General features: G+C 39.3%; 1 protein-coding gene across 1 annotated transcript in view; it reads right to left on the bottom strand.

Annotated features, from left to right (window-relative positions):
* Positions 1–20,384, bottom strand: part of THSD4 (thrombospondin type 1 domain containing 4) — a 664,019-nt gene that overhangs the window by 361,718 nt on the left and 281,917 nt on the right. Inside the window, exon 7 of the mRNA XM_038010111.2 lies at positions 11,494–11,630. Within this exon, the coding sequence (XP_037866039.2) occupies positions 11,494–11,630 (137 nt within the window). The remainder of the gene's footprint in view (positions 1–11,493; positions 11,631–20,384) is intronic.

Below are 20,384 nucleotides of genomic sequence, written 5' to 3'. Positions count from 1 at the left end.
AACCAGGTAGTACACATCGTGGGCCTTGGGTAAGACTCCGAGATCTGCTAGCTTCAGCTGTGACTGAGGGCATTCCCAGCTGTGGTGGCTATGGAGAGAAACTCCTTCTGCTTGAGAAAAGCAAAGGCAAGAGTAAAGGGGACTTTGTCTTGTAGCTTAAATACCAGTTTGGCCACAGTGGAGTATAGCACCAAGTGGGCCCTTGGAGTCCCTAATTTCAGGCTTTGGGACTTGGGCAGGATTTCTGTACCTGCCGGGGGCCAGAGGGGAGCCAACTGCTCTAAAGACCTTCAGTGAACATCAGCAAGAGCCTGGCATTGCTCTCCGTGGGCCTGTGGAGGTGGTGGCCACAGGGAGAGATTCCTCTGCTTGCAGAAAGGGGAAGGAAGAGTGGGAAGAACTTTGTCTTCTGTCTTGGGTGCCAGCTAAGCTGCAGTAGAATAGAGCACCAATTGATTCCTAGGTTTCTGACCCCAGGCCCTGGCTCCTGAATGGTATTTCTGAACTAGCCCAGGGCTGGAAGGAACTTGCCACCCTAAAGGGAAGGATACAAGCCTGGCTGGCTTTGCCACCTACTGATTGTAGGCCCTAGGCCTTGAGTGAACATAAGCAGTAGCCAGGTAGTGGTTATGGCAGGCCTTGGGCAAGACCCAGTGCTGTGCTGCCTTCAGGTCTGACCCAGCACAGTCCCAGTGGTGGTGGCCACAGGGGTGCTTATGTCACCCCTTCCCTGGTTCTGAGCAGCTTATCACAGAGAGAAGCTACATTCTTGTAGGAGAAAGTAAGGGGAGACAACAGTCTCCGCCTGGTAATCCAGGGAATCCTTCTGGAACTTACACAAGACCACCAAGGTGGTACCTCTATGAGTCTGCAAGAGCCACAGCATTAGTGGGCTTAAGGTGTCCCCTAATGCAAATACATCTGCAGTGACCAAAGACTTAGATCACAACACCCAAGTCCCTGCAAATATCCAGAAAGCCTTCCAAAGAAGGACGAGTACAAACAAACCCAGACTGTGAAGACTACAATAAATACCTAACTCTGAACTATTGAGACCCCAATGAACATCCACAAGCATCAAGACCATCCAGGAAAACATGACTTCACCAAACGAACTAAATAAGGCATCAGGGACCAATCCTGAAAAAACAGCAATATGTAACCTTTCAGTCAGAAAATTCAAAATAACTGTCTTAAGGAAACTCAACGAAATTCAGGACAACACAGAGAAGGAATTCAGAATTCTATCAGATACATTTAACAAAGAATCAAGCAGAATTTCTGGAGCTGAAAGGCAACTGACATACTGAATTCACAACACAGAGAAGGAATTCAGAATGCTATCAGATACATTTAACAAAGAATCAAGCAGAATTTCTGGAGCTGAAAGGCAACTGACATACTGAAGAATACATCAGAGTCTCTTAACAGCAGAATTGATCAGGTAGAAAGAAGAATTAGTGAGCTTGAAGACAAGTTATTTGAAAATACACAAGAGGAGACAAAAGAAAAAAAGTAAAAAGGAATAAAGCATGCCTACAAGATCTAGAAAATCGCCTCCAAAGTTCAAATCTAAGAGTTATTGGCCTTCCAGAGGAAGTAGAGACAGAAATGGGATAGAGTGTTTGTTCAAAGGGATAATAACAGAGAACTCCCCAAACCTAGGGAAAGATATCAATATTCAAGTACAAGAAGGCTACAAAAGACCAAGTAGATATAACCCAAATGACACTACCTCAAGACATTCAATAATAAAACTCTCAAACGTCAAAGAAAAAGAAAGGTTCCTAAAAGCAGCAAGAGAAAAGAAATAAATAACATACAATGGAGTGCCATTACATCTGGCAGCGGACATTTCAGTGGAAACCTTACAGGCCAGGGGAGAGTGGCATCACATATTTAAATGCTAAAGGAATCACACTTTTACCATAGAATAGTATATCTGGTGAAAATACCCTTCAAATGTGATGGAGAAATAAAGACTCTCCCAGACAAACAAAAGCTAAGGGATTTTATCAACACAAGCCCTATCCTACAAGAAATACTAAAGGGAGTAGAAAGAGACTAGAAAGAAAAGGATGTTAATGAGCAATAAGAAATCAATTGAAGGTACAAAACTCTCTGGTAATAGTAAGTACACAGAAAAACACAAAATATTATACACCGTAATTGTGGTGTGTAAACTACTCCTTTTTTTTTTTTTTTTGAGACAGAGTCTCACTATCACCCAGGCTGGAGTACAGTGGCACCATGTCGGCTCACTGCAACCTCTGCTTCCCGAACTCAGGCAATTCTCATGCCTGAGTACCTAGAATTATAGGTGCATGTCACCACACCCAAGTGATTTTTGTATTTTTAGTAGAGATGGGGTTTCACCATGTTGACCAGGCTGGTCTCGAACTCCTAATCACAAGTGATCCCAAAGTGCTGGGATTACAGGTGTGAGCCACTGCACCTGGCCATCACTCTTACCTTGGGTAGAAAGACTAAAAGATGAACCTATCAAAAATAATAACAATAACTCTTCAAGACATAGACAGTACAATAAGACATAAATAGAAACAACAAAATGTTAAAAAGCAAGGAGATGAAGTTAAAGTGTAAAATTTTTATTGGTTTCTCTTTGCTTGTTATTTTGTTAATTGCAATCAATGTTAAGTGATAATCAGTTTAAAATAATGAACTGTAAGACATTATTTGCAAGCCTCATGGTAACCAAACCAAAAATCAAAAACAGATATACAAAAAGCAAAACTCAAGCAATTAAAACATACTACCAGAGAAAATCACACTCACTAAAAGGAAGACAGGAAGGAAGGAAAGAAAGAAGACTACAAAACAATCAGTAAACAACAAAATGGCAGAAATAAGTAATTAATTATCAATAATAACATTGAATGGAAATGGACAAAACTCACAAATCAAAAGACAGAGTAGCTGAACGGATTTAAAAAAAAGAAAGACCCATACATCTGTTTCCTACAAGAAACACACTTCACATATAAAGACACATATAGGCTGAAAATAAAGGGATGAACAAAGATATTCTACGCAAATAGAAACCAAAAATGAACAGGAGTAGCTATACTTAGACAAACTAGATTTCAATGCAAAAAACTATAAAAAGACACAAAGAACGTCATTATATGATAAAGGAATCAATTCAGCAAAAGGATTTAACAATTGTAAATATATACGCACCCAACACTGGAGTACCCAAATATATAAAGCAAATAGTACTAAAACTAATAAAAGAGAGACAGATGCCAATACATTAATAGCTGGACACTTCAACACCGCACTCTCAGCATTGGACAGATCATCCAGACAGAAAATCAGCAAAGAAACATCAAACTTAATCTATACTACAGACCAAATGGATCTAATAGATATTTACAGAACATTTCATCCAACAGCTACAGAATACACATCCTTTTCCTCAGCACATGCATCATTCTTAAGGACAGACCATATGTTAGGCCACCAAACAAGTCCTAAAACATTCAAAAACACAGAAATAATATCAAGTGTCTTCTCTGACCACAATGGAATAAAACCAGAAAATAATAACAAGAGGAATTTTGGAAACTATACAAACTCATGGAAATTAAACAATTTGCTCCTGAATGATTAGTGGGTCAATAAAGAAATTAAGAAGAAAATTGAAAAATTTCTTGAAACAAATGATCATGGAAACAGCACACCAAAATCTATGGGATACACTGAAAGCAGTACTAAGAGGGATGTTTATACCTATAAGCACCTACATCAAAAAAGTAGAAAACTTCAAATAAACAACCTATTGATGCATCTTAAAGAGTAGAAATACAAGAAAAAAACCCCAAATTAGTGAAAGATAAATAATAGGCCAGGCACGGGGCTCATGCCTATATCCCAGCACTTTGGGAGGCTGAGGCAGGAGAACTGCTTGAGCCTAGGAGTTCAAGACCAGCCTAGGCATCATAGTGAGATCCCATCTCTATAAAAATTTTAAAAATTGGTCAGGTGTGGTGGCATGCACCTGTAGTTCCAGCTACCCAGGAGGCTGAGCTGGGAGAACTGCTTGAGCCTGGAGGTCAAGGTTGCAGTGAGCTGTGATCATGCCCCTGCACTCTAGCCTCAGCAACAGAGCAAGATTCTGTCTAAAAAAAAAAAAAAGAAAAAGAAAAAGAAAAGAAATAATAAAGATCAGAGCAGAAATAAATGAAATTGAAATGAAGAAAACAATGCAAAAGGTCAAAAAAATGAAAACTTAGTTTTTGAAAAGATAAAATGGACAAACCTTTACTCAGACTAAGAAAAAGAGAGAGAAGACTCAAATAAATAAAATCAGAGCTAAAAAAGGAGACATTACAACTGATACCACAGAAATTCAAAGTATCAATAGTGACTACTATGAGCAACTATATGTCAATAAACTGGAAAGTGTAGAATAAATGAATAACATTCCTAGATACATACAACCTATCAAGATTAAACCATGAAGAAATCCAATACTTGAACAGACCAATAACAAGTAATGAGATAGAAACAGTAATAAAAAGTCTCCCAGTAAAAAAGATTGGGACCCATTGGCTTCACTGCTGAATTTTACCAAACATTTAAATAAGATTAAATACACAACTCCTATTCAAACTATTCTAAAAAATAGAGGAGCAGGGAATAATTCCAAATGCATGATGCAAAAATCCTTCAGAAAAAAACTAGTATCTAAATTCAACAACACAATAAAAATATCATTCATCAGAACCAAGTGCAATTCATCCCAGGGATGCAAGGATGGTTCAACATAGGCAAATCAATCAATGTGATATCTCATAGCAACAGAATGAACAACAAAAACCATATGACCTTTCAATTGATGCTAATAAAAGCATTTGATAAAATTCAACATCCCTTCAAGATAAAAACTCTGAAAAACTTGGGTATAGAAGGAACATGCCTTAACATAATAAAGTCATATATGACAGACCCATGGCCAGTTTCATACTGAAAAACCAAAAGCCTTTCCTCTAAGATCTGGAACAAGACAAGGATGTTCACTTTCACTACTGTTATTCAATGTAGTACTGGAAGTCCTAGCCAGAACAATCAGATATGAAAAAGAAATAAAGGCCATCCAAATTGGAAAGGATGAAGTCAAATTACCCTTGTTTGCAGATGATATAATCTTATATTTGGAAAACACTAAAGACTCCACCAAAAGTGATTAGAATTGATAAACAAATTCAGTAAAGTTGCAAAATACAAAATCAACATCCAAAAAACAGTAACGTTTCTATATGGGAACAGCAAACATACATATTTCTATATGCCGACAGCAAACATTCTGAAAAATAAATTTAAAAACTAATCCCATTCACAATAACTACAAATTAAATACCCAGGAATTAACCAAAGAAGTAAAAGATCTACAATGAAAACTATAAAACATGGATGAGGCCGGGTGTGGTGGCTCAAGCCTGTAATCCCAGCACTTTGGGAGGCAGAGACGGGCAGATCACGAGGTCAGGAAATCAAGACCATCCTGGCTAACACGATGAAACCCCGTCTCTACTAAAAAATACAAAAAACTAGCCGGGCGAGGTGGCGGGTGCCTGTAGTCCCAGCTACTCGGGAGGCTGAGGCAGGAGAATGGCGTGAACCCGGGAGGCGGAGCTTGCAGTGAGCCGAGATCCAGCCACTGCACTCCAGCCTGGGCGACAGAGCAAGACTCCGTCTCAAAAAAAAAAAAAAACAAAAAACAAAAACAAAAAAAAAAAAACCTGGATGAAAGAAGTTGAAGAGGGCACAAAAGAATTGGAAAGATATCCTGTGTTCCTGGATTGGAAGAATTAATATTCTTAAAATGTCCATAAAACCAAAGCAAATTACAGATTTAATGTAATACCTATCAAAATACCAATGAAATTCTTCACAGAAATAGAAAAACACAATTCTAAAATTTATATGGAACCACAAAAGATTAAGAATAGACAAAGCAATCCTGAGCAAAATGAAGAAAACTGGAGGAATTACATTACTTGATTTCAAATTATACTACAGAGCAATAGTAACCAAAACAGCATGGTACTGGCATAAAAACTGACATATAGACCAATGGAACAGAATAGAGAACCTAGAAATAAATTCACACATCTACAGTGAACTCATTTTCATTAAAGGGTTTTCATTAAAGGAGTCAAGAGCATACATTAGAAAAAGGACAGTCTCCTCAAAAAAAATGATGCTGGGAAAACTGGAAATCCATATTCAAAAGAATGAAACTAAACTCTATCTCTCACCATATATAAAAATCAAACCAAAATGGATTAAACACCTAAATCTAAGACCTCAAACTATGAAACTTCTACAAGAAAACATTGGGGGAATTCTCTGGGACATAGAACTAGGCAGAGAATTCTTGAGTAATACCCCACAAACACAGGCAACCAAAGCAAAAATGGACAAATCAGACCACATTAAGTTAAAAATTTTCTGCACAGCAAATAAAATAATCAACAAAGTGAAGAGACAACCCACAGAATGTGAGAAAATATTTGCAAACTACCCATCTGACAAGGGATTAATAAACAGAATATATAATAGCTCAAACAACTCTATAGGAAAAATGTCTAACAATCTGATTTTAAAATGGGCAAAATATTTGAATAAACATTTCTCAAAAGAAGACATACAGATGGAAAACAGGTATATGGAAACCTACTCAACATCATTGATCATTAGAGAAACAGAAATCCAAACCACAATGAGATATTGTCTCACTCCAGTTCAAATGTGAGTGAATAACTCACTAAAAGTGAGGCAATAACAAATATTGGTGAGGATGTGGAGTAAAGGGAACCCTCTTACACTGTAGGTAGGAATGTAAGTTAGTATAACCACTATGGAGAACAGTTTGGAGGTTCCTCAAAAAACTAAGAATAGAGCTACCATGTGATCCAGCAGTCCCACTGGTAGGCATATACCCCAAAGAAAAGAAATCAGTATATCGAAGAGATATCTGCACACTCATGTCTATTGCAACACTAGTCACAAAAGCCAAGATTTGCATCAACTTAAGTGTCCATCAACAGATGAATGTATAAAGAAAATGTGGTACATATACACAATAAAGTACTATTTAGCCACAAAGAAGAATGAGATCCTGTCATTTGCAACAACATAGATGGAAATGGAGGTCATTGTGCTAAGTGAAATAAACCAGGCACAAAAAGACAAACTTCGGGTTGGGTGAGGTAGCTCACACCTGTAATCCCAGCACTTTGGGAGGCCAAGGCGGCTGGATTACCTGAGGTCAGGAGTTCGAGACCAGCCTGGTCAACATGACAAAACACTGTCTCTACTAAAAATACAAAAATTAGCCGGGTGTGGTGGCACATGCCTGTAATCCCAGCTACTCGGGAGGCTGAGACAGGAGAGTGGCTTGAACCGCCGAAGGCGAAGGCTGCGGTGAACCAAGATTGCAGCACTGCACTTCAGCCTAGGCAACAGAGCAAGACTCCATCTAAACAAAAAAAAAAAAGAAAAGAAAAAAAACAAACTTGCTGTGTTCTCACTTATTTGTGGAAGCCAAAAATTAAAACAATTGAACTCATGGAGATAGAGAGGATAATGATGGTTACCAGAGGCTAGAAGGGTAGTGGGGGTTAAGGGGGAGGTGGGGATAGTTAATGGGTACAAAAAATAGAAAGAATAAATAATATCTAGTATTTGATAGCACAACAGGGTGACTATAGTCAATAATAATGTAATTTTAAAATAACTCAGAGTATAATTGGATCATTCATAACACAAAGGATAAACGCTTGAGGGGACAGATACCCCATTTACTCTGATGTGATTATTACGTATTATCTGCCTGTATTAAATTATCTCATGTACTCTATCTATTATGTGCCCACAAAAGTGATAAATTAAGAATTTTTTAAGAATAAATGAAACACAGGGAGCTCCAGAACTGGGTAAACATAGGCTCTAGCTTGAGCTGAAACAGAGCATTCAAGCTAGCAATGGGTGGGCCTGGGACCTTTACTTGGCTGGATGTGAGGACAGTGCCCTCCTCTCATGAGGACTCTTTTGTAGACTTGGCTCATATTACTATGCAATGCTTGTCACCTTTCATTAACTTTTCTTGCAAGCCTGCCTATTTCTTTCAACTCTATGTGGCCAGGAGAGGCTTTGTGTCACTATTTCAGATGCAGACACACATCTTAGGGAAAACTGCGAGCGACGGCTTTCTCAGCCACGAGTCAGAGAGGTGGAGAAATCAATTTGAATTCTGGGCATCCAATCAAATATTTAGAACAGGACACATCACCCTTTGAAAGTTGCAAAGTAAACAGAAGTTCAGCCTGGGAAGCAAATGCACTTCTGATTATTTAAACTGAAGTTCTAGAGAGGACGGGATAGTCAGTGGTTCCAACAACTTCAATGAGGGAACTTCAGGCAAATGCAGAGAACAAATGCAAAGTAGTATCCACGTAGTCCTAGCAGCATCAGAACCCTATTAATATACTCACATCCTGGAAAATGTCTGTTTCAGGCTTTTAGCAATTATTATCTGCAAACTGTGTTGCCGTAAAGTTTGAATGTTTTTCATCAATTAGTAAGAATCTATACCCATGTCCTTATAAGTGTTTGCTTTTCTTTTGTATCATCAGCTAATAGACATTTAATGAAATACTAAGAAAACGTGCTCTCCCAGTGAAGAGACCACATTCCATATTCCTTCCAAGTCATCTCACCACCATATATTTATATTTCTGGCTCTTTATTAACTATATTTTCATCAGTGTCCCTTAAAACCTTGCTACTCAAAATATGATCCAGGGACCAGCAGCATCAATATCACATGGAAGTTTGTTAGAAAAGCAGACTCCCAGGCCGTTCCCCAGGCCCTACTGAATCAGAATCTGCAATCCCCCAGTGATTCACCCTACAGCGTGAGAGTGCTGGGCCAAAAGAGCATCTGTATCTGACAAATCTATAACCAACAAGAAAAGGCAAATACTTTTGCATAGAAAATCCAGGTACAATGGTATATATGTAGGCATACGCAGTGATAATACTAATACATGCCAGTATGCTTACTGAATGCCAGACCCTGTTATAGGGTCATGACTCTTCACCACAACACAGGACGTAGGTACCATCCTCCTCAATTTTTAGATGATGTACAGAAGCACAGAGAGCTTAAGTAACTTTTACAAAATCACACAGTAAATCAGTGGAAGAGGCATGACTTGAACCCAGGCAATTTGACTTCGGGGGGCAGGTTTGGAACCATTATACTCTACCATTACATTCACCATTCCTCAGCAGTGTGCACCTGTATTCAGGAAATTAAACAGTTGATTTGGGATCTGAAAGATAAAGCTAGATTGCTATCAGGCCCATCATTTTAGTTCAGTAACATCTAGAAACAGAGAACATAAAAGTTGGAGATCATAAAACTCTAAGAGAATGCCCTTGGGTATTTTCTGAGGACGCTGAAGCTCCGAGATGATGTGTGAAAACCAGTGGTTTTTCCAAAGGAGCGGAAAATTGGAGGCTATGATGTTTCCTGCCTCTTCTATGCCACATCCTAATTCTTTCAGTGTTTGCTCTTCCAAAGATACTTCATACACATCAGATATCAAGTGACACCTTGTTCCTTTCTGAACTTGCATGCAAAATGTGAGAACAAAATCCTGTCATTTGCAATAGCATGGATAGAACTGAAGGACATTCTGTCAACTGAAAAAAGCCAGGCATACAAAGACAAATAGCACATGTTCTCACTCATATGTGGGAGCTAAAAAGACCAAAATTGAACTCCTGAAGACCGAAAGTGAAATGACGGTTGCCAGAGACTGGAAAGGGTAGTAGGGACAGGGTTATAAAGTGAGGATGGTTAATGGGCAAAAAAATACAGTTAGAATGAATAAGATCAAGTGTTTGGTACCACAATAGGGTGACTATAGTTAACAATAATTTATTGTATATTTTAAGATAACTAAAAGAGTAGAGGCTGAGCGAGGTGGCTGACACCTGTAATCCCAACACTTTGGGAGGCCAAGGTGGGTGGATCACCTGAGGTTAGGGGTTCAAGACCAGCCTGGCCAACATGGTGAAACCCCGTCTCTATTAAATATACAAAAAATTAGTTGGGCATGGTGGCGTGAGCCTGTAATCCCAGCTACTTAGGAGGCTGAGGCAGGAGAATCACTTGAACCCAGGAGGCAGAGGTTGCAGTGAGCTGAGATTATGCCATTGTACTCCAGCCTGGGCAACAAGAGTGAAACTCCACCTCAAAAAATAAATAAAGTAAAATAAAATAAAAGAGTAGCACTGGAATGTTCCTAATACAAAGAAATGATAAAAGCTTGAGGTGATGGATACCCCAATTACCCAGATTTGATCATCACACACTGTATGCCTGTATGAAAATATCACATATACCTCATAAACATATACATCCATTACATACTCATAATAATTAAAAATATACTTTTTTAAAATCTGAGAATATCAATCCTGCTTTATAAGTTATTTTGCATCCTATTTGAAACCTCCTCATTCAAAATGTTATTGGGAGGGTAGGCTGTGCTCACAAATCACACCTCAGTATCCCTAGTATTAAACACTGTAGCAATTTATATTCAAAGTATAATAGGAACTTTCAGGTGTTATAGCCAAAGAGCTCTTCCTGTGATAAAACTCGGTCTGCCAGCTAGCTATAGAGTGCTAATTAAGATAGACTCTTCGTTTGGGCTCCAGAGTCATTTACCTGCTAAAGCTTAGCTCCACTAATACGTATGTAGATGAAAGGAGGGTAGAAGTTCAAGCGCAAATTAATGTGGCTACAGAATTTGTGCCATTTCATCTAAGATGCCGATTTTTAACCAAATGGTGCTTTCTGTCAACACTGAACATCCCACAAGGATTCTCTCAAGCCCAGAATGTTTGCAGAACGCCAGGCAGGGAGTTCCTGGAACAGACTTCAGAAGCCCAAGGAGGTTGAAAACTTCCTGTTTAAAGTATAACTTCTGCTATAAAAGGCACGAAACAACTTTCCTTTGGAAGCCTGCCCCTTCTGGGGAGAGGCAAGATAAAATATGCCATTCCCTTAAAATGCCACCCTCATGACGCCAACCATTTCTTGATTTAACCAGCAGTGCCCTTTCCATAACCTCTGTTTCACAGGCAAGGAAGGAGCTCCAGATCCAACTAGCAAAGATTGCCATGTCCCTTGTGAAGCACGTGGTGTCAACATAAGTCACTTAATAATGGAAATGCTAGAGTGGGACCTAGTGACGCCCAAAGATCAAAAGCACAGTCAGGGCTGACCAAGCAGCCCCATCTCAGCCCACTCCTCCCAGAGTGCATGGTTCAGTGGCCCCAACGTGGGCTTGGGGGCAGCTAGCAGCCTAGTCCCTCCCTGGAAAACAATGGAGTCAGCAGTCACAGATCAAATACCCTAAGAATTCACCCTAGTTCTGGGGCACTTACCTTGCACTGCCCAGACACACAGATGGCCGTGCCGTTCTGGTCACAAGGGGTGCCATCGATGACCTTCTCAGCTTGCCGTACATAGAAGCGGTAGCCCATTGCCTGGCAGTTCAACTCACATTTGCGATTGCCTTTTACTACCAAAATAAAATAAAATAAAGGTAAGGTATAAGCAATATCATCTCTGTGGAATCAACACCTTTTTTCTTCCTATAATTTTTATTGAGATAAAATTTGTATAACATAAAATTAAGCATTTTAACCAACTATACAGTTCAATAAGTCTTTGTATATTCATAAGGTTGCATGTCCAACCGTAACCATTATATAATTCCAGAACATTTCCATCCGCTCAAAAAGAAGCCCTGTGCCTGTGAGCTGTCATTTCAATTCCTCGCTCCCCCTAGATCTTGGCAACCACCAATCTATTTTCTGTCTCTATTGGTTTGCCTATTCTAGACATTTCACAATCACACACTCTTTAAAAGTGCATGAAAGTTATCAGCTCTCCCCATATTCAATGACAGAGGGAAGGGATTGTATCTTGATCTATTTGCATATAGTAGTGATACAATGCTGAGTGAATATTATAAAGGAATTCTTAAAGACTCTCGCCATGCAAGTAACAGATTCTACTTTTAGACATCCTCCCATGCTTTGCCATTGTCATAATTAATTATGTTGGTCCAAAAGTAATTGCACAATTACTTTTGCACCAACCTAAATATATTTCATATATCAGCAATCATAGTGAGCACACAATTTTTATGTTCACAAGTCTCACTCTGTAACCCAGGCTGGAGCACAGTGGCGCGATCTTGGTTCACAGCAACCTCCGCCTCCCGGGTTCAAGTGATTCTCCTGCCTCAGCCTCCCGAGTAGCTAGGATTACAGGTGCCTGCCAACACAGCCAGCTGATTTTTTTTTTTTTTTTTTTTTTTTTGTATTTTTTAGTAGAGACAGGGTTTCACCATGTTGACCAGGCTGGTCTTGAACTCCTGACCTCAAGTGATTCACCCACCTCGGTTTCCAAAAGTGCTGGGATTACAGACATGAGCCACCACACCCACCCATATTCTGCTTTTTTAACTTAATATCTACATGGTTATATCATCTGTATGCCTTTTTAAATGCCTGCAGCTTCCTGTAATAATTCCTCCATTATGAGATATTCAAGTGGCTTCTCCATCACTCTAGGTTGAAGTTCAAAGTTCTAAGCGATGGATAAAGCCTCTTTCAAGAGCGGAACCTCGCCTACCTTTATGGCCTCATTTCCTCCTGTTCTTCCTTAAATTCACATTCCTAAATACACATTCTACACACAACTAAGCACTCCCTCTCTCTAGCCGTTGCTTAACTGTTCCTTCCCTCACTCGGTTGTCCTGCATTTGTACTTTGTTTGCATTTCCAGGTCACCTCCTCAGGAAGTCCTCCACGAATCTGGATCCCACCTGTACTTTTACCCCCTCTCAGGTTGATGTGTCCTCCTCTATTTCAGGGCTAACCATGCTATGCTGCAGTGTGGTTTTGCGATAATACACGATGTCTCTGTCTTCTTCACTTTTGTATCCCAGGAACCCAGCACAGAGCTTGGCACATAGCAAATGCTAAACAAATCTCTGAGGAATAAAACAAGGGATGGATAAATGAATATCAGCCTTTCTCCCCCTTGTCTTTCTCTCCCCTCCTCCTGCTAGATATATTTCCCTACCTCAGAGTCTTTCTCTACATTTCTATCACTTCATACCAAGCCTGGCACACAGACGGTGCTCAGTAAATGCTAAATTAATTACTGCTACAAGGAACATCTCAGAACAATGTAGTTGCTTCCAAAACAAGAATGAAAATAAATTTCAGGCAAGATATATATCTAAAAGAGACAGACAAGCCAAGTACACTGATTTAAAAAAAAAAAGAAAGAAAAAAACAACAACAAAAAACTGTTTTGGAGACAAGACTAATGCTTTGCTCAGCCATAGCCTGTTGCAGGCTGTCTAAAATCAGATTACCAGATTGGATAATACTGACTTTTTCCTACACAACACGATACAGCATATTTCCCCAGTGTGGCTGCCTGACTGTCATAGCAATAAACTTCCTTCTATTCCAAAGCCAGTGAAAACCTCTAACAGGAAATAACATGGAGCCTCTGGGACCGCATGGTTCCGGATGATTACATCATCTAGGTACTCTGAGCTCTATCTTAGAAGTCAAGAGACCTGGTTTCTTCCCTTGGCTGCCCAAAAGATGTAAGAGGTGATTTGGGGGGGAAAAAAAAATAAAAGAATGCCAAGATGGAAGCACCTTTGGGATTTATTTCAAACCAAATCATCATTTGATAGATTAAACAACAGGCTTAAGAAAGGAAGTGACAAGTTGGAGGCAAAACTCATCTCCTACAACTTGCTTTCTCATTTCATCTATCAAGACCCTATTCCCTCTCTCCCCCGCTCCTGACTTTCTCAAGCACTAGAACGATCCAGGTGCCTTGCACTGTAAGTAATAAAAGTGCCTGTGAAAGGCAGCCTCATCCGAGAAAGGGTTTGGGGTCCTCACTTCTCTTGGCTTCCTCCCAACTATCTCTATCCTTTGAGATACTATCTTTTGGGGCCACAATTTTATTCCTCAATATTTGCAAACATACTGCAGAACATTCTGAGGGGAAAAAACAAAAACAAAAAAAGCAAAACATGAGACAATTACAGTAGAATCTCCAAATGGCCATAAGAAAAGAGCCCAGAGGAATGGCCTTAACTCTGGGCTCCTCCCACCAGTAGACATTGGGGACACTGCGTCCGCCTTCTCACACTTGCAACTAGGAGATAACTGAAACCTGAGGACAAGGGACTTCTTAACGAAACTGCCTAGCATCCTGTTGCCTTAGAAAATACTCACCCTAGTTCTTCTCATAAAATTATGTAATGACTTCTCTAGACCCTGCATAGACTTCCTACCCACTGCCCCCACCTTTGTGTCTGTGTGAGATAGGGTCTCGTTCTGTCACTCAGGCTGGAGTGCAGGGGTGCATTCTTGGCTCACTGCAATCTTGACCTCCCAGGCTCAAGCCCTCCTCCCATTTCAGTCTCTTGAGTAGCTGGGACTACAGGTGTGCGCCACCACACTCAGCTAATTGTTGTATTTTTTGTAAAGATGGGGTTTTGCCATGTTGCCCAGGGTGGTCTTGAACTCCTGGTCTCAAGTGATCCTTCTGCCATGGTCTCCCAAAGTGCTAGGATTACAGGCATAAGCCTTTGCCCCCAGCCCCCAACTCCTTTAAAATTCCTCATAAAAATACATTTGGGCTGGGCACAGTGGCTCATGTCTGTAATGCCAACGCTATTGGAGGCTGAAGCAGGAGGACTGCTTGAGCCCAGGAGTTCGAGACCAGCCTGGACAACATAATGAGATCCTGTCTCTACAAAAAAAAAAAAAAAAAAAAAAAAAAAAAAAAAAAATTAGCTGGGCGTGAGGGTGCACGCCTGTAGTCCCAGTCACTCAGGAGGTGGAGGCAAGAGGATCCTTTCAGCCCAGGAGTTTGAGGCTGCAATGAATTGTGATTCTACCACTGCACTCCAGCCTGAATGACAGAGCAAGAGCAAGATCCCATTTCAAAAACAACAACAACAACCTTTGAAGGGTTTCAAATTAAGGTTTTGCATGGATATTCACTTTATTTTTTTATTTTTTATTTTTTTTGCCTTTAAGTAAAGTACAATTCTGATGCCAGGAGACTCTTCTCTAAGCAGATTTTGTCAGGTTTTGTTGGTGCAGGGAAAGGGGGAAAACAGAAGGGGGTGCCACAAGCTGGAAGCAATGGGATAAGAGGAAGTGGGCACCAACTTCTCTCTGTTTCTCTCCTTCTTTGTTCTCATCTGCTTCCTGAATGTCCTCCCTGCCTCCAAATGAACATTTCACCATCCACACACTAAAGCAGTGGTTGTTACTGCGGTCCTGGGACCAGCAGCACCAGCATCACCTGTGTACTTGCTAAAAATCCAAATTCTTGGGCCTCACCCCAGACATCCTGGATCCGAAACTCTGGGGATGAGGTCTAGGACATGGTCAAGTTTGGGAATCATTGCTCTAAGGAAAACCAAGCAGTGAGCCAACTTGGAAGCAGCTGACTCTTATTTTGAATCAAAGATATTTAGATCCCATGCCTGAATTTAAAAGATAATATAACCCCAAATATAGGCACTCTAATTAAATTTGGGATATTACCAGGTATCTGGAGCCCTGATATTTAAAAGCGCTCTAATCATGAAAAAAAAAAAATGCTGGTGACTATAGAAGAAAATTTAAGTTACTTAGAGTAAAGCAACTAAAAGCTAAAGAGTTTACCCTTGAATACAAGATTTAAATCACTTATTGAATTCTGTTTCCTTGGAAAAGCCATTGATATACTAGTGAAGATTTTTTTTTAAAGTAATAAACTCAAAAGAAAAAGAAAATAGAAAAGGAGTTCAACGGTTACAAAATTTAGGAAACCTGAAAGCAGAAGGACTCATCGTAATGACTAAGCCAACCCAAGAAAGCTGATCCTAAGCAGCAATAAAAGCAGCAAAGCTATGCAGCATTACAGAGTCTCCAAAAGGTAACTTTGGAAATGGGGGAGAAAGCAGACCTAAAACTAGAACAACTATGTCTAAGAGTTGTAAGAAGTAGTTAGAGGTTCTGCTTTCCAGAATGGCTGTCAGTGCCTCTGAAAATCAACTCTTCCATAAAAGCAAAAGGCAAAAGGCAGCTAGAGTAGCTCTACTAATATTTTGGACAAAGTAGACTTTAAGTCAAAGATTGTTACTAGAGATAAGAACATTTTATAATAATAAAAGAGTCAATCCATCAGGAAGACATAACAATCAAGCCCCTAAATACATAAAGTAAAAACTGACAGGCTGGGTACGGTGGCTCATGCATGTAATCCCAACACTTTAGAAGGCCAAGGTGGGCTGATCACCTGAGATCGGGAGTTTGAAACCAGCCTGGCCAACATGGAAAAACCCCATCTTTATCAAAAAATACAAAAATTAGCCAGGCGTGGTGGCATGTGCCTGTAATCACAGCTACTTGGGAAGCTGAGGCAAGAGAATTGCTTGAACTTGGGAGGCAGAGGTTGCAGTGAGCCGAGATCATGCCACTGCACTCCAGCTGTGGGTGACAGAGCAAGACTCCATCTCAAACATGCACACACACACACACACACACACACACACACACCCCCCAAACAAACCTGACAGAATTGAAAGAAGAAATAGACAATAATACAACAGTAGTTTCAAACTTTGATATCCCACTTTCAATAATAAATAGATCAATGAGACAGAAGATCAATATTGAAATACTTGAGGCCGGGCGCGGTGGCTCAAGCCTGTAATCCCAGCACTTTGGGAGGCCGAGACGGGCGGATCACGAGGTCAGGAGATCGAGACCAACCTGGCTAACACGGTGAAACCCTGTCTCTACTAAAAAATATAAAAAATTAGCCGGGCGTGGTGGCGGGCGCCTGTAGTCCCAGTCACTTACGAGGCTGAGGCAGGAGAATGGCGTAAACCCGGGAGGCAGAGGTTGCAGTGAGCTGAGATCCGGCCATTGCACTCCAGCCCGGGCAACAGAGCAAGACTCTGTCTCAAAAAAAAAAAAAAAAAAAAGAAATACTTGAATAACACTATAAACTAATTAGTCTTAGATATCTACAGCAGATCAATAACGAAATAGAATACTTGAACAACACTATAAACCAATTAGACTGAGATATCTATAGAAGATCAATAAAGATAGAGAATACTTGAACAACACTATAAGGCAATTAGACTCAGATAGCTATAGAACACTCCACCCAACAGCAGCAGAATACACATTCTTCTCAAGTGCACATGAAACATTCTCCAGGAGGAATAAATGTTGGGTTATAAAACAAACTTTAATAAATTTTAAAATATCAAAATAATGAAAAGTGTGTTCTCTGACCACAACTGAATGAAATAAAAAACAGCAGAAAACAATTGGGTAACTTTTTAATACATGCAAATTAAACAACATACTCCTAAATAAAGAATCAAGAAAAAAAAAAACACAGGAAAATTAGAAAATACTTTGAGGGCCAGGAACAGTGCTCATGCGTGTAACCTGTAACTTCGGGAGTCAAAGGCAAGAGAATCACTTGAGGCCAGGAGTTTGAGACCAGCATGGGCAAAATAGTGAGACCCTACCTCTTAATTGTATTTCTATTTACTATCAATGAGTATTCTGAAAACGAACTTGCAAAAGAAATTCAATTTAAAATAGCATTAAAATAATACAAATATTTAAGAATAAGTTTAATTGAAGAAGATTTATTTATTGAAAACCTCAAAATATTGTTGAAATAAATTAAGGAAGATCTAAACAAATGGAAAGATATCACATTTTCTTGGATCTAAAGATTTAACATTGTTAAGATACTCTCCCATATTGATCTACAGATTAAACACAAACTACCAAATGGCCTTTTATTTTTCTGAAGATAATCCTAAAATTCACACAAAAATGCAAGGGACCAAAGAAAAACAGTTGGAGGATTCATATTTCCTGATTTTAAAACTTCCTCCAAATCAACAGTAAGTGTGATATTTTCATAAAGCTAAACACATAGATAATGAATAGAACTTAAGAGTCTAGATATAAAGCCTTACATTTATGGTCAATTGATTTTTGACACAGGTGCCAAGACAATTCAATAGGGAAAAAACACAGTCTGCAGCAAATGACAGCAGGATAAGTTTGCATATCTACCATGCAAAAGAATTAAGTTGGATCCCTACCTCATACCATATACAAAAGATAACTCAAAATGGATCATCAACCTTAATGTAAAAACTAAAACTATAAAATTCCTAGAAGAAAATGGGTATAAATCCTTGTGATCCTGGATTTTGCAATGGTTTCTCAGATGATATATCAAAAGAATAAGTGACAATAAATAAATAAATTGAACTTCATCATAATACTTCATTGAGAAAAAGACACAACAACACATGGAATGGGACAAAATTTTTGCAAATTGTATATCACATAAGAGACTTGTATCCAGAATCTGTAAATAACTCTTATAACTCAGCAATATAAAGACAACCCTATTTTTAAAATGGACAAAGTGTTTGAATAAACATTTCTCCAATGAGGATATACAAATGGCTAATAAGCACATGAAAAGATGCTCAACATCAATAGTCATTTGGGGCATACAAACAAAACCACAATGAGATACAACTTCACACTCACTATGATGGCTAAAATAAAGAAGACAGAGAATGACAAGTGTTGACAAGGATGTGGAGAAATTAGAACCATTATACAATGCTAGTGGGACTCTAAAATCAAATTGCCCTTTTGGAAAATATATGGTAGTTCCTCAAAATGTTAAACATAGAGTTACCACATGACCCAGCAACTCTGCTTTTAGGTTTATGCTCAGAAGAAATGAAAACCTACGTTAACACAAAAATGTGTACATAACTATTCATAACAGTTGTCTTTGTTTGGGCTGCTATAACAAAACACTTCAGATTATGTCATTTATAAACAACAGAAAAGGCTGGGCATGGTGGCTCACCACCTGTAATCCCAGCACTTTGGGAGGCCGAGGCGGGCAGATTGCTTGAGATCAGGAGTTCGAGACCAGCCTAGCCAACATGATGAAACCTTGCCTCTAATAAAAATACAAAACTTAGCCAGGCATGGTTGCACACATCTGTAATCCCAGCAACTCAGGAGGCTGAGGCAGGAGAACTGCTTGAACTCGGGAAGCAGAGGTTGTAGTGAGCCGAGATCGTGCCACTGCACTCCAGCCTGGGTGACAGAGCAAGACTCTGTCTCAAAAAAAAAAAAAAAAAAAAAGAAAGGAAAGAAAGGAAAGGAAGGAAGGAAGGAAGAAAAGAAAGAGAAAGAAAGAAAGAAAGAAAGAAAGAAAGAAAGAAAGAAAGAAAGAAAGAAAGAAAGAAAGAAAGAAAGAAAGAAAGAAAGAGAGAAAGAGAGAAAGAGAGAAAGAGAGAAAGAGAGAAAGAGAGAAAGAGAAAGAAAACAACAGAAATGTTATCTCTCAGTTCCAGAGGCTGGGAAGTCCAACATCAAAGTGCCAAAAGATTCAGTGTCTGGCGAAGGCTCTGTCTGCTTCACAGATGGCACCTTGTTGCTGTTATCCTCGCATATCAGAAGACGCAAGGGAGCTTACTCAAGTCTCTTTTATGAGGGTACTAATCCCATTGATGAGGTTGGAGCCCTCATGACTTAATTCCAAAAGGTCCCACCTCTTAATGATATCACATTGAGTATTAGGTGTCAGCATACGAATTCTGGGGTGACACTAACATTCAAACTACAGCAGCAGCATTATTCATAACAGCTAAAAAGGGGAAACAACTGAAATGTCTCTCAACTGGTGAATGGACAAACAAAATGTGGTATATCCATACAATGGAATATTATTTGACAATAGGAAGGATTAAAGTATGGATACATGCTGTAGCATTGATAAATCTTCAAAACATTACGCTAAGTGAAAGAAGCCAATCATATAAGGCCACATATTGTATAATTCCATTCACATGAAATGCCCAGAATATGCAAATCCATGGAGAAAGAAAGTAAATTAGTGGTTGCCAGGGCCTGAAGAAAGGGGATAATGTGGAGTGACTGCTAATAGGTATTGGCTTTCTTCTTAGGATAAGGAAAATGTTTGCAATTATGTCGTGGTAATAGTTACATAATTGTGAATATACTAAAACAACTAATCTGGTGAATTTTATGATATATGAATTTTATTTCAATAAAGTAATTTTACAAAAAGGAAAAGAAGCAGTTGGTTTCCCAGATTCACAGGAAATCATCAAATAAATAGCTCAAGATAATTTCTG

The sequence above is a fragment of the Chlorocebus sabaeus genome, chromosome 26, assembly GCF_047675955.1.
Source record: "Chlorocebus sabaeus isolate Y175 chromosome 26, mChlSab1.0.hap1, whole genome shotgun sequence".
NCBI lineage: Eukaryota > Metazoa > Chordata > Mammalia > Primates > Cercopithecidae > Chlorocebus > Chlorocebus sabaeus.
This window is presented reverse-complemented; position numbering and strand designations above follow the sequence as displayed.